The 16270-nt window shown below is 35.1% G+C and overlaps 2 protein-coding genes across 3 annotated transcripts in view; one reads left to right on the top strand and one right to left on the bottom strand.

Annotated features, from left to right (window-relative positions):
* Window positions 1–9118, top strand: part of LOC108761586 (CKLF-like MARVEL transmembrane domain-containing protein 4) — a 10241-nt gene extending 1123 nt beyond the window's left edge. For both annotated transcript variants that reach the window (XM_018508196.1, XM_018508201.1), the window contains exons 2-5: window positions 7070–7224; window positions 7773–7946; window positions 8464–8562; window positions 8817–9118. In XM_018508196.1, coding sequence (XP_018363698.1) covers window positions 7090–7224; window positions 7773–7946; window positions 8464–8562; window positions 8817–8951 — 543 coding nt within the window. In that variant the 5' untranslated portion in view covers window positions 7070–7089 and the 3' untranslated portion in view covers window positions 8952–9118. The remainder of the gene's footprint in view (window positions 1–7069; window positions 7225–7772; window positions 7947–8463; window positions 8563–8816) is intronic.
* Window positions 9119–9207: 89 nt separating this feature from the next.
* LOC108761577 (leucine-rich repeat extensin-like protein 5) overlaps window positions 9208–16270 on the bottom strand; it is a 12882-nt gene continuing 5819 nt past the window's right edge. Inside the window, 3 exon segments of the mRNA XM_083287360.1 lie at window positions 9208–11341; window positions 12411–12930; window positions 14116–14279. Of these exon segments, the coding sequence (XP_083143486.1) occupies window positions 11018–11341; window positions 12411–12930; window positions 14116–14279 (1008 nt within the window). The 3' untranslated portion in view covers window positions 9208–11017.

The following is a 16270-nucleotide window of genomic DNA, read 5'->3' as shown; positions in this document are numbered from 1 at the left end:
GTGTACAACAGCTTTAAAGTGCACTGAGTGCGCACCAGCTCTGCCAGTGAAATACGCTATAAGTTAAATTAATCCATTTCTGTGCTTAGTGTCAAGATAAATATCGTCCTTATTAACGTATGCACTTACAAGTAAATGATAAACTAAATTTTTTGTTTGAGTCAAATTTAATTCTTAGTCAAACACACGATTGCGTCATTCGTGTCCTGTACAATTTTTTTCTTCGAAAAACTAGGAGGAGCATCAAGTAATTAGTTATAACATTTATATATATATATATATAATTGTTTTAAATACACAACCTCTCATAAATACTTTCTAAAGATGTTAAAGTGTAAGAATCACTTAATAATTTTTTGTATATTTGTTAAGGTGATGAAAATTATCTTAAGACACGGATAATCCATTGTGTGTAGTCTAATTATCGTGAATTATCGTAAATTATCGGTCAAGAAATTATCGTATGTACTAAAAGTGTATACATTTTTTTCAAGTATAATTTGACATTATGAATTTAATGATTCTTGAAATAATGTTAGATTAATTCGAGATAATGTGAGAGCTTTCTATTTAAAGATACGAGTCGACATATAGACATTCTACCTTTCTTAATTCCAGTAAATAACAAAGATAGAACGATATCTATATCGATTTGTGTAATCAAATAGAAAGTAATATCTGTATTTAATCATTAATTAATCGTGCGGCGATTCTTGAAGCCTTCCTTTTCGAAGGCGGCATATTTTTATCTCAAATAAAAATCTAGGCAAATAAAAATAAGCAATATTATTATCTTACTTTTTGAAGCTCAGCTCTCTGCACAATATTTTTACTTCATATAAAACATTTCGTATTATTTGCATTTCAATAAAATTATTGATAAAGTTGATTAATATTTTATTATTAAATTTACAGTTATGTTAAGTCTGGTTTTTTAAATGATCCTGAGAAATTTCATTCAATTAACGGAACGACTGCCTAAATAAATTCCAGATCGTTAATATTTAAATGTAAAAAATCAGATTATGAATGTCCTACCTATTAAAAAATCATAAGAAGTGTCATTCTAATAAATTGCCTAAATTAAGTACAATTCCGGAAAAGTTCTGACAGTTTAATTATCGAGTCGAGTTTTATGAAAACGAGAAAGAGCAGATTTTTGAAAATCGATCGATCTTTAGGATGGGGCATCCGATATGGCGTCGCGTTCGTCGAACTTTGACGTCTCCATCCGAGTGGATCGTTTAGATTAGTATTCCGTATTTCCTTGCGACAATAATATTAGTTCTTCGCCCACACGTGTTTGCGCATGAGTTCCATCTCCACGATATTCACCGATATCTTCTTCAGCTGCGAAACAAGACATGGTTTCGGGCCTTTAAGATCCGCGGTTCTCATCTAGAGTGCCTTCGATCAAACTTAATTAACCTCGCTTAACTTAATCGTCAATCAATCTTTCATAAAGCCGTGTGTTACTTGGAAGTGTATTTAAATTTTTTTAATATACCTCCCGATAATTTAATTCAGTAAGATACGCAATCTGTGGGCCGCACATGTGGCTCACTTGTAAAGGATAGCTAGTATTAATTATATGAGAAATTGGATTTCGGTGAAATTTATTGGTTTTTACATATATATTATAATGTGGTGAATAAAAAAAAAGTTCTACATATAAATTCAGTAATTTTTTTCAGCATACACATGACTTAAATAATAATAGATAGTTTTTTAGTTATGGTGTATTAAAGGTGTTCTGTGTGAGCACAAGTTTTACACTTTTGATACATCATAAGTCCTTTTTTGCAATCCGCCAACTTATAGCCACAAATAAAATATAAAATTATATTTTGTATTCTTTTGTGTAAATGAAATAAACATTAGATGATCCGAAAAATTTCATTTCTAAAAATAGGCCTCTGGAATTGACCTTAAAAAATTGCACATCAGTGATTTAATCAATTTTTTATTTGTTGGATAAATTTTTTCACAAGCTATAAAGAAATCCGGTTAAAGAAGATTAATTCGTAGGTAGAACGAATTATATAGTTAAAAGTTTCGCCATAAGCAAAACTTTCCTATTGGTTTAATCGATCGTCGTTTCTGTCATTAAGTTAGTTCGTCGATATGGCACTATAATTTTATTCTGATGATGGCAAAAAGAATTGCGTTTGTGACACGCTTGTGACGTGTGAATAATAATATAATGGAATTCATCGATGAAGTATGAAATATGGAATTCATAAATGCATTATCCGTCATTAATAATACAATACCAGACAAGAAGTGAATTTTTTCTTGAAAGATTTAAAATGATAATTGCGTTACATGCTAAAAGAACGGCGATAATTTGGAACAAATTTAACTTTTTAAAGTTTATGATAACTAGACTGCGGAACTTTATAAGATTGAGATTGCCATCTGTAAATTTACAAAATTGCAAAATATGCATTTTATGCAAAACATTCAGTTAAGTATTTTGCATAAACTTCCACAGTCTAATGATAACATAAATCTCCTGTTAATATAATATTGAGATAATATTCAATGTAACTAAATTCTTGTTTCCGAATTAATTCTGTATGCATGTCAAGTTATTAAAAAATAATTTTTTTATTATATATAATACTTAGTTATTATAAGATAATGAGATGCGTTAATATTTTATTGACTATAAATTATTAACTAAATTCTTGTCTCTGAATTAATTCAGCATGTACGCCAAGTTATTAGATAATTATTTCTTTATTATAATGATGTAATAATATACATGTAGGACATTAATGTGTGATGCTTTAATATTTATTATGTAATTACATATTAACGGTAAGTTCCGGGGATTTTAAGGATTAGCGTTGCATGCTCGATAAAACGCGCGATGCTTGCCGCGTTGCATGAATTTATAAGCGTTTTCGCCCCATCTCTTTTCGACCCGCATCGTGGGAGGACTTAACGACCACGTGCACGGCCGCACCTCACGCTGTCGCTCGCCGCGAACTGTCACCGTCTATTTCCAGGCGAGATGACCTCACGCTGCGAGATTAAGTAATTCCCGCGGCACGCGTCTCGAGTGATATAATAAACATGATAAACGGGGGATGCCGCGGTCTGTAACCCGAATCCCAAGAGCATCTTCGAGAGGCTTGCGATCTCTCAGGCGGACGGCACGCTTTCACAGTTCACTCACAAATATTGCTTTTCGTTTAAGAAAAGCTCTATTTTTTACCTCAAAAGATCTGTTTTATTTCTGCTCTAGATTGCACTATAGAATTCTCTTTCTCGCTTTTGTTAAATGTCAAACGTACACTGTTAGATATTAAAGGAACAATGGCAACTCGATTCCTTGAATTAAATAACATTTTGATATTTTTACTTTCATATGTGTCAAAATCTCAATCCATTTCTGTAGTTAGTATCAAAGTAACCCATTCATATTAACGTGTGCACCTAGTAAGTAATAAACTAAATTTGAGTCAAATTTAATATATTTTCTTGATTTAAATTATTTAATTTCATTGTTTTTTTTTAGTTAATTTAACAATATATGGAAACAGTAGCGAGACTTACAGAAATGAATTAAAAATAACTCAAAAATTAGGTGTAAAATTATAATTATAAATTGAACAGTGTATACTTATCTCACTATACTTAAATTACAAAGTATAGGTACACTACTTTAGCCACAGAAAATAGATTTGTAGAATAATCGCTCTAGGACATCCCGTTGAACGATTTTTGGAAAATAATTTCGGCGACGTGATGACGTCGCGATAGGACTTCGGAATCACCAGACGCGTCGATCATTCGCATCGTTATCGTCGACGTAAACGAGTTTACGCCTTTTACGCCTGCATGATAGCTCTCGTAATCGATCCGCGATGGCGTTTTCATTTTCCCCGTCTCTCGACGTTGATTGCGGTGCATATCTCCGGCGACTAGCGCGTCCCCCTTGTCTCTCTTTCCCGCGCATGATCTCACGGAGGACATTAATTGAGCGTTAAGTGCGCGGGAAATGAGGAAGAATCACATGTTCAGGTGGAGTATGCGTGTGTCCTTCGTGTATGCATCGAGTTGATTGATGCTTTGACGTATTACTGAAACTTTCAGATGTCTGCGATTTATGTCTCATTTTATTATATAATAGCATTATTTATAATACGAGCATTTCGAAAGATAAACAGGTCAATAAAATAAGATTTAGTAAAAATTGAAGATATAAAGATATAAATAAATGTTCTCTGATATTGTTAAAAAAATAACATATGAAAATTCGATTTAAAAAAATTATTTTATAATTAGAAATATAAAGAAAATAAGAAAAAGTTTAAAATTGCATAAATAAAATTGAGAACTTTATAAAAGTGTGATCAATCGTTTGGTTTCTGAGAAAGTTCTGAGAAAATAAAATAATATTATATACATATATAGTAAAGAATGTATGAGATAGTATACACGGTCTGACAATAAAGTTTCCAGACTGCAGCAATAAAAAAACACACATCTCAGATAATAAATAGTTATATTTTATTTCTTTCAAAGTAGTTCTCCGTGACATATACTTCATATATTTTCTTTCTTTGATACAAAGCTTCAAAATATTTGTTAAAGTCTGTAGTTGGAATGCTATTCAGGGAGTCTATTACGGTTTCTCCATGAATTTAATCACTTTTCGCATTTTCATTTCACGTGACTTTAGTCATCTAATTACGGAACTTTTAAGTGAAAATGTGAAATAACTAGGTATTTCCGGTATAGTAATCTCACATTTTGAAATCGATAGTCATAGGTTTGTACACAAAGTGAGGTTAAAAGTGCTAGAAGTAATTATAAGTCAAGTTTTTTAATTCATCGTTTGATCAATCGCATTATGCTAAAAAATAATTCTTTTGTAAAAAGCTGCATTTATGCATAATACGATTGATCAATCAATGAAAAATCTCGTTTATGCTTAGTGTCTATTATTATAATTTATCTTTGAAAAATTATAAATAAGTTTACAATATACTCACTTTATTCGATTTTTACTTTTCATTGTAAATGTTAACTTTTCAAAAAATGTAACTTCTAAAAGTATACAAAATCACATATACCTGTAAAGACTGCGGAATTCACTTTCTGGTATACCAAATGGATCTGAGGTATCCCTTAATCTTCTTCGTATTCTAAGCATTACGTTTTCTCGACGTCGCATTAACATTTCGATTATTAAATTATCCACTGTGTGCGCAAAAAAGTCTTCTTTCTTCGTTACTCTTATTTTCATCTCACCTTTTCACTTATAAATTTCGTGCCGAGCCTATTCACGCGAGTAACTTCGTATTTTCACGATGTGAGATTAAATATAATTGGGTGAGTTGCTCACTTCCGTCATTTTCACCCAATCTGAGAACCGTAATAAGCAGAACACTTATCACATTTCTTAGAATATTCTCAGTGTTCATCTTCCATGTTTTTGAGCTTTGGGAACAATATGAAAGCCGAAAAAACCAAATCCGGTTGACAGAACAGCTAATCTTAATAACCTCTTTCTTGATCAATTAAGTTGCATGATAACGTCCCTGTGCACAAGGGAATTATTGTTTTTAACTTGTTGTTCTCAAAGCTTAAAAATATCATGAAAGATAAACATTTTCAAAGTGTTGAGGATCATTAGAGAAATATAACAACTGCTGTAAGTAGCATTTTAACTGCGAACTTTAAAAAATGTTTTAAAGTTTTGTATGAAAGATGTATGAAGTGTATCGATATCACAAAAGATTATTTTAAAAGATAAAATATTATGTAAAATTTTATTATCTCATGTATCTGTTTTTTTATTATTGCAGTCAGAGAATTTTATTATCTAACTATCTGTTATTTATAAGCTACATATATAGTTATTTGTAAGAATTTAATAAAGTTTAATATTTGACGGTATGTATAGTTAATATGATGTTTACGGCGAAATAGCCGATTGTGTCGGTTTGTCGTTGTCAGGAGTAGACGACGAATAATAGTTCCTAGCAAAGGAAGTCATCAATCGACTAGATGCAAATACACGAAGGCATATTCGTGAGATACGGCGTTGTACCGCAATTCGTGCGTTTAATTATAAACAGACAGCAAGCTGTTTGGGCATAATCGATAGCGCTGGATAGTAAATATCAAAGCGTGTGCTATTTTCTCCGACATTCGCACGAGAGCATCTCCGATGCAGAAGTTACATAAACACGTCCCTCGAATGTTTTTTTTCTGCAAAAATAGTTTTGCATCTCAAGTGGCCGGTCTAATACCTGTTTTCTCCAATGTTATAAATTAATCCTCCGTCTACAATCTAGGTTTTTTTTTACACAAGCGAAATTTCACTCCCAAATTTCTCTGAAATTTATTTCTTTAGAGATTTATCTCTTTAGAGAAGGGCGGAAGTCAGTATTCCTTCCTAAAATAACCAACAAAAAATTTATTTAATAATGTAATAGAGATGTTGAAAAGTAACCCTGAATACATTTTTTTACATTTTCTGAAATTTTAGAATAATAAAAAAACTTGGACTGGTATAAAAAAGGTTGCAGACGAAGGATTAATCTCTGTTCAACTTGCTTTCTAATTTTTAGAACTAGGAAAAGATGAAGAGTAAGTTAAACCAAGATTAAAATTAAATTTACATTGATAGAAATACCACTCACTTGCAGTCTTTATTCTTCCCGATATAAAATATTTTTAATTAAAGATCGATAGTATTGCGATACGTTTATTTACACTAGATTTATCTAATTCTCAAGATGAAATCTTTGGAAAGCAGAAGGCTCGAGAAGAAGAGCGCTTTTCAAGCATTCGCTCGGTGACCGCAAATTTCCTTCAACACGCTTCGCGTTTGACAAACGCCACCGGATCTTTATTTTAAGGTCCATCTTTTCCTCATCCCCGCATTCGCGCAGCTCGGTCGATGCTCGGTCGTTCATTTATTTCACTTGAGACGCACCCTTACAAAGAATCGCCGTCGTACTTATACGTATCAGATCAGATGGCGGCGACTCGCGAAGCAGGTAGAGATATCCATTGCTTACTACATGTTGTTTTCGTTGCGTTACAGTTTTAGAGTAACTGGAGACGATGGATCAAGGTTTCCCAGGGCAGCACACCACCACGACCACCGTGACGACCACTACCACGACGACTCAGCCCAATATACGGTTCGATCCGTCATATGCGAGGACATTGCCCGGCATACTAAAAATCGTGCAAGTGGTGAGTACGACATACATTCATCCTTCGCTTGTATAATTTTACAGTAATTTTGTCAAGCAACTCACGAGAAGTGCTTTTAGTATTTGATTTAATAGTCACTTGTAAGTGAGTTGCTCGACAAGTCTCAGTACCGTTATTAAGAGATTTCGAATTATAAATTAATTAATTAAAGTTCAACGTGAAAGATACTAAATTGTACGATATAAACTTCTTATATTTGAGTCTCTGAATTTATAGAAAAAAATGCTTACAGGTAAAAATATTACTAATTAGTCGAAAAATGATCAAGAACTAGAAAATTAAAGGGGAGCACACTTGGCTCGTTAAATGTACAGCATGAACATTGTGTACCAAATGCACGTCTACCGTGAATTACAGCGGCCGGTATAAGGCCGATTGCGTCACGGACTACAATGGATTTTTAAATTTCTCACGACGGCTATAAGAGCCCCGCGAAGCGCTTTGTATTTGTGCACAATACGTGCTTGCTCAGCTGCGCGACGAAGAATTTTCAAGAATGATAATCGCGCGCTGGGGTCTTCTTTCAGGTATTAAATCTCTTAGGATTTATATGCATAACGGTGTCGGTACACAGCAGTCACAGCCGAGGAGGATGGTTCAATACCGTGGCCATGGGCGGCTTCTGGTTCACGGGCATTCTCCTCGTTCTCTACCTGTTCCACATTGTGGAGAAATTCGCCAGGATCCCTTGGCTTAAAATTGTAAGTCACTGATCGTACTTCGCATCGTGTTGCTAATCGACTACCTCTTGACTGTAAGATCCTTTATTTTGTTTGTGCAAAAGCGCGTTTAAAATAAACGCAAATAAGAGGGAGCGAGGGAGTAGTATAGAGAACAGGTCGTATTTGATAATACCGGTATAACGTGGATACACACGTGTAATAAGAGCAGGGAGTGAAAGCCCACTAGAAAGTTTATACGCGCTTAAGAATGTAAAAATTAATCCGTTGCTCTGATTTTTATACTCACGGGTGAACGATCGATCACGAGTAACATAACTAGAACGGTTGTCGTCTATGCTGGGTCAAAGATCGTTTATAATCAGACCTTTTAAGAATGCCGAGATTACATGGTATTACATAGGCGTTGTAATGTCGTGTAATATCTTGATCTACAGATTACGCGTTTTACAAATTCGGCTGCGCATAAACTCAGTTTTTATCGCCATCGATTGAAGATGTTCATCTGTATGCTACAACTTGATGCATGTAATTTCAGGAATTTATATTCTGCACGATATGGACCGTTTTTTATTTGCTGGCCGCTTCCCTGGCAGCTGACTTCGCGCGTTACACAGAGGCTTTCGGTGTTGCTGCGGTAAGAATTCTTTTGTACGTCTTTTGAATAGCATTGTTATGCCTTAGTTAGCGCAAGTGTCAAAAAAATGTCGACGAAGACATTCTAATTCTCTCATAGAAAGAACATAAGTCGTAAAATAAGGAATTTTTAAAAATATAAACCTTTATCGTTTAAAATATTTTTTGCTGTTTTTAAAACTTTTTTTATTCTTCTCAAAATAGTCAGCAAACGAATGTAGTCTTCTAATGTTTAATACTGAAATTTATTTACAGTTCTTCGGATTTTGCGCAATGGTGGCATACGGTTACGACGCTTGGCTGAAGTTTAAGGCGGCAAAGAGCGGGGTGTTGGCGCAGGGCCAGCACACACCGAAACAAGTGTCCACTGTCACCAGTCCGGCGTATTAGACGCCCAGGAGAGAAAAGGGCCCATGGTAGGATGGACCACATCGATTGATCGACTGGAACGATCGATCGATCGACACATATCGTTACCTTTGTGCGGGGCCAGTCCTTTTTGTAATTCCGGCGCGTTTCTCTCGCACGTTCCTCTCACACGGAACGTCAATGGCACGCACGATGCGTGTGCGTAGCGCGTGCTCGTGCGTATATACGCTCGTTTGTCCACGCCCGCGCACATATATTCGACTTTCCTTTCGTCTCTTTTTTTTTTGTACTCTGTAACGAGGCAATAATCTACACTACGCCGTAGTATTAACTTATATTCTAATGAGAAGAAGAAGGCGACGTGGCCGCGTGCGTGCGTTATCCGAACAACGATTGTTAATATTTTGTAATAATGTTTGTCGCGTCTTTGCTTTCGATCGACTGTTATTTATGCGGTGATGTATGTGTACATGTATATATTTATATACGCATAACACAAAGTCTGTAAAATTGTTGTTGAATCCGTATCTTAAATTATTGTTGGAACCAAGGCGACGCTTAAGCATCGTGGTGGTGGAAAACGACGATGCTCAGGCGGATTTTAGCGCGATATCGAGTGCCGTTGCGAATGCTAGATCTATTTTAATCCTCTGGGTTCTTGTTCACAATCGGACTGGTCAATTTTATCGTCAGTGATTGTTTTCTATGTTTTTGATAACGAGATGCTTTGAATTTTTGTTAATTTCTGTCAAGTATTTATTCTACCAAGTATTTATATATTTAAAAAATTCTCTATCTAAAGAATTTAAATTCAAGAGAAATGATTGAATATTCCAGGTGAATGAACTTAATGGAGAGCGTTATTTTTGTGTAAAATGATAATCCAAGAGTAGTATTTTCGGCCGTTTGCTAGCAAGGACAGAAAATTTAAAAAATTAAGACACTGAGAGTTTTTCCCCTTTATCGTCGTATGTAGTCTTCGTAGACTGTCATTTAGATTTCTTAGATTGTTCGGTATTTCGCTTTGTAAGCCCTATCACATAGAGGGATCAAGAGTGCAGGCTACGACTGCGCAAATTGTACAGAGGGACGCAAGCAAATAATGTAGCGTGATCACATGTACACACACAAATAATACGTTACTTGGCTCGCGACGAACATATCTGCCGCATTCGTCATATCGAATCATCATATCGCGTTACTCGGTACGCATAATCTTGCAGATCTGACGCTCACGAGATTTTCTCTATATTATGAATAATTTGTTACAATATATCGAAGAGTAATATACTCTTTGTTGCAACTCGCGTAAACTGTATATATTTATTAGTTTTGTTACCTTTATTCAAGCTCGAACCTATACAGGTACAACATCGATATGTACACAACACGGTATACTCTTGTATCAATGTCTAGTTAGAAATCTGACGTGGATATTATTATATATAATAATAATCGACGAAATAAAGTTTCAACGTCGAAAAATGTATTCAACGAAATAAAACATTGATTGTTGTTTCCTGGATACGGAAATCGGTTCGCTCTCGAGCCCTTTTCAATCAGTGTGGGACGAATAAATTTTATCAAGTTAATATTTTACGAACAAATAAGATTACGCGAATTAGATATTTGTGAATTATTTTTTTATTTCCGTTAAGTATAGGGTTACCTCACGATTTTAAATCGTTTCACTTACATAATTCTGTCACTTATGTATCGTAATGAATATTGTATGATCAATATTGACGATCAATATTGATTTAGATTAAACGATTTTCTTATCGCTTAATGAACTATATTATAGAGAATTATCTCGAGTTCAATGTAACTTTTGGAGATAAGATTTATAATGTTATTATAATATCTCACAAAATTTTTTATTTTATTTATCAAGTCTAATTTACACTAAATAATCTTACATGGAATTATGCGTGATTTGTATCGCTAATATCTCGATATCTTAATTTATTTATTTAACTCTAGTTGTTTATCCTAAGAAACACATGATTTATTTACGTTATGAATTACGATTACGCGTTAAATGCGACAGGTGATGGCGTATGTACGAAATGCGAGTCCCGATTCCTTTAATTTCTGTATTGGAATTGAGGCCGGCGCGCCTGCTTCTTACCCATCGATGAGAGATCGATAGTTTTCCCGTCCGGGAGTACCAGCTTGTTTTCTTGATAATCCACGAAGCCGTCTTCCTCCTCTTCTCGGTCTTGCTCGTCGCACTTGATTCCCATCTCGTACGTGTACTCGCGTCGGATACCGTCCGGATCGATATATCCGTACTTACCGCTCGTTATGCAATCCACGCCGATCGTCTCCTCTTTGTACGATCCATCATCGTTTTCGAAACCCCACGTGATGGAACCGTCTGCGTTGTCGTGCCGGTATCGCCTAATAATCTACAAAATATTATTCGTTATGTCGGACATTGAAAAATCTTTTTCAAGGGAGAATCCTGTTTATAGATTTTTCTTTACTGATGTCTACATATATGACGCATTACAAACCATTAAAGCCTATTTTAGAAGATCTGTAGTTTGCATCGGATTTCAGATTACAATCTTATTTATAATTTCAATATTTTAATGTATGTATTTTAACATATATTTTATTATTTACAAACATTCCATTGATTCTTTATATTTCGTATATAGCGTATAAAATAGAATTTTACTCGGAATTCTGATTGTTCGAAGTGATTTTAAAACTCGTTTATAATAAGCACATAAAACATACCGGGCATGTCATTTCACAAATTCGACTAGAGACCGTTGCGTAACGGGGCACGAACAGGTTTTATCTGATCGCGTTTATGAGTTGTACGACGTTATCTCAAAACAAACAAAAAAGAGCATGGCGGTCAAATGATTCCGGCTTTCACCTTTCAATTTCAAAACTATCAATTTTTTAAACTCTTAGATTATATATTGATCTCTCGATTGCGTGATTCGCGATTCATATTTTATTCCTGTCTATATAAAATTATTTACAATGGCTGCTTTCCATTTGATGACACAAGTCGACACAAGTGTCGTTCTATCTATGACACTCTCTGAATGTCAACAAGATAGAACAACGCTTGTATCGACGTGTGTCATCAAATGGAAAGTACCCAATATTAAGTGGAAATTGATCGAGGAATGTTCAAACACAAATACATGAAGAATGTCATATTTGATCAAGGCTAGTCTTATTTATTTTATTAATCATTATTGACCAGCTTTTACTGAATATGGTCTTCTTCATGCATTTGTGTTCAAATTATTTCGTTATGAGATAAGAACTTATTTTAGTTAAAGTAATATTCTTTTCAGTCCGTTGTCTCTTGTCGAAACGTAGTGAGAATAATCGACTATGATTGGTCAATTTTTTATGACTTAAGACTTTAAGCTTAGGTAATAGCTTATTGTGGAAAGCCCACAAGAATTTATTCGCGGTTTCGGGGGAGAAGTTCTATAGTGGGCCTACCTGAGCTACTGGCTTCTTGCCGCGAATTTCGTAAGCCTGAGACGGTTTCACCGGTTTGGGTGGCGGCTTGATTGGTTGCTGGAACGTAATGTCGTCGATGATCTGTTTCCTCGGGGCCTTCGTGGGCTTCTGCGTCGGGCGATATTGGATGGGCGGCGGTGGCGGAGATGTCGGACGGTATTGAACGGGCGATAGCGGCGGAGGTGTCGTGGGACTCACCCTGACACTCGTCGGTGCCACTTGGGGTGGACGATACGCCAGCTGTCCTGAGGCCGCTGGAGGTGCCCTTGGTGGATTTGGCGCCGCTCGCGGTATCTCCTCACTTAGATCCTCCACACTATCCTGGCTCCTGATCTCCTGACTCTGGTCAGGCGAGTTCTCATCCTCGCGCGACAGATTCTCTTCCTCCTCCTCGGGTTCCTCGTTCACCGGTTTCACATGTGGCGCGAACGAAGGCGTGGCTACCGGCCGGAGAGGACGGAACGTACCGGGCGCGTCGTCTCCGAGGCCTCCCCGGGGTCTAGAATTTTAGCGATTTCTTCAATTAGCGATTAAGTACATGTATGTGCGTGTGTGTGCGCGTTACAAGGAAATTTACATGTAACTCTCACAGATACTTTATCATTTTTTAGGTCGCTTAGATTATATCGATCACACTTAATGAGACGTAGTAGTTTACTTTTTAGAAAATGCAAAAAGTGGAATTATTTGTGTGTGTGTGTGTGTGTGTGTGTGTGTGTGTGTGTGTGTGTGAAAATGCCAAGACTATATTTTACTCTTTACCATTTACAACGTTAGACATGTATTTACATACTTACAGAGCCGCTCACGTGGAACGGTATTCGGACTTTCTTGTTCAATATGCAGTCCAGAAGCGATAGAATCATATGTTAGTATTGCGTAATTCTGTGGCTACTCTTAAATACACATCGAAAATTTCGTGCTTCCTATTTGGTGCAATGTTCGCGGACGTTGCAACGAAACTTAAAACCCGTTAGACTAATTAATAACAGCGTGTGTAGGCTTATATTCTGCATCTTTCGAACACATATGCGCGTCGCCCAAACTGGTTTTCCTGCCTTTCCAATAGCTCGAATATTTTACTCGCACAGTTAGATTATGCGGACACTTTTAGTACGCGATTTATTTATATTCGTTGCAGCTAATTTTTCCAACAAGGTCATATTCCAATGGATATATCGTTGAAAAAAACAAAAAATTTTCAGAGATTTCGCGGATTATGTCATATTTATCAAATAGATAGCCATATTTATCAAAAACATATATTTGTCAAATTTAAGAAAAGACATTTAATAAAATTAATTTATTAAAGCCTACTTGAAAGTCTTATTCATTTTCATCAAATTCTTCCGATCTCTACACAATTAATCATCCCACATTTGGACCAAGTATATTATATGATTAATGATTAAGATATTATTTGAAGGATAGATCGATCATCGTATGTCACTCGTATGTCACGAATTCTGATATGTTATTTAAGAACAGATAATTATGAGAAAAGAATTTTATCAAAATTAATTTATTAAAGCAGACTTGAAAGTCTGCTCTATTAAACTTTCCTGAATGCTATATGATTAATATTATTATCTATAAGTATGTATATTATTCCTAAGTATATCTCTAAGTATATTATTTCCTAAGTATGTCCCTATTAGTATATTATTAATAATCAAAGTACTACTTGAAGGAGATCGGTCGACGAAATCGTTGGTTGGGAAACGCCGGTCCGGTACCGCCTGTTCGAGGGGGTAATCTTTGATAACGATTCGCTCGTATCGGGACCGGTGCTCCCTTTGGCCCATCCTGAGTCTGTGCCGTACAGACTGCGGCGACGCACGCCAAGAACTGGAAAATTTCTTAAATTATTACATTTATAGGTACATTAGTCTTTAATTATACAATTATATATTATTCTTTAATTATACAATTATATATTATTTCATTCCTCGATTGCAATCTTCTAGCCATATATTTATGCTCTGGAATTGTTATGGAGTAAAGGGTAATTAAGAATAGATGTCTATACATAGTTCAAACCAAACCATGACAAGCTCATTTATAATTCAATGATCCATAATAATAATAATTATTTTTAATTTTGCCAATAAAATTTGTGGAAATTCGTTCTTTCTTACTATATGTGTATATATATATGTATATATATGTGTGTGTGTGTGTGTATATATATATATATATATATGTATATATCTACATGATATTATTGATTTTGTCTCTCCGCGAAGTTTAAAATATTTAATTAAATATTTAAGAAAAATTTAATTAAATATAAAATATTTAATTAAATCTCTCTCTCTCTCTCTCTCTCTGGAGCTATTTTTATAGAAAAATTTGGGCAATTTCCGATTTAATTAAAGACATACCGCTGTTACGAGAATCATCGATGATTACAATACTCGTAAAAAAAAAAAAAAATTAACTACGATGATTGCTACATCGCATGTTATATTCCTATATTGAAGTTTTCGATGTGAATTTCTTAGAGGAAACGGGATAATGAACTGCTACCTGCCGCGCTCTTGAAATAGCTCTAATTATCCGCACACAATTCGTGTCTCGTGATTTCTCCCAAGAAAAATAACGAAATACATCGGATATCAATAGCGGTCGTTATTTCCGAGTTTTCACCGATAATTCCGTCAGAGATTTAAGTACGAGCGTTTTTGTGCAGCTGCGCAAGCTAAGTGTGTATACAACGCTAATAATAGCGATCGTTATTGAAATAAAAATAAAGGTTATGCATGATATCGAAATAGTAGAATCAATGAACGGCAACGCCATGAGCGTGTAACGCGTTACGCGAAACACATTCCGGATCGCACGGTATTATTCCGGTTTGCACTCCGCATTACGAGCACCGGCGGTGCCGGTCGTTTGTGTACGCAAAATCGGCTGCGTCTCGCGTTCAAGAGAAAAGAGAAAGTGATTCGATTCGGCCTTAAGTCGCAAGCACCGCATGCAGGCATCTCGCATATAAGTAACGCGCGTAACTGTTTAATCGGCATGACATTTAAACGACGTTCGCGTCAACCGGCTCGCTGTGGACGGGAAGTGCGAAAAGTAGATGGACGTTATACGTGCGTTGCGTTGAAAAGTATAGAAGCCGCAATGGGAATTAAAGTAACTGTCTATCGACTGTTTCACGTTCATCGTTATTCTCAGTGCAGAATCGAATTAATTCCATTTGCCATTATCGCGTGAAACGATCATTAAGTAATAATTTTCATTTGTCTTGTAATATGATATAACAAGACGACATGATATAATATTCATTGCTTATTGCTTAATATCTTTTATCTAAAGACTTCCTGCTTAGGTTTCTTTAATTAGGCTTATTTATGATATATTCAAATCTAATTCTACCTTATTATTAATCGAAGTAAATTTGTTAAAACATTTCATTTTAAATAATTTATAATTCGCATTCACAAGAATTCAAGATATAATTCTATAATTTTATATGCTAGATATAATTCTATAATTTTATATGTTAGAATTCTATAATTTTATATGCTAGCAATGGTCGCAAGGATTTGCACATTTCGGACCGATTCCGGCGCGCGACCCCCACCACCGCATGGCCGAGCCGCCGGGCGGTCACTTGACGCTCTGACTCAGGGGCGCTCCTATACCAGAAATATACTAGGAGCGCGCCTTCCTCCAAATTATTATTGAAATGTTTTTTATTAAATAATTTATATAATTATGTTATTTATTTAATAATTTATATTATATTAAATAATTTATATTGATATTAAATAATCGATTAACATAAAATTTTCTATTGTAAATTTATTCATTATTCCTTAATGAAATAC

Source organism: Trachymyrmex cornetzi, unplaced genomic scaffold, assembly GCF_001594075.2.
Source record: "Trachymyrmex cornetzi isolate Tcor2-1 unplaced genomic scaffold, Tcor1.1 scaffold1093, whole genome shotgun sequence".
Lineage (NCBI taxonomy): Eukaryota > Metazoa > Arthropoda > Insecta > Hymenoptera > Formicidae > Trachymyrmex > Trachymyrmex cornetzi.
This window is presented reverse-complemented; position numbering and strand designations above follow the sequence as displayed.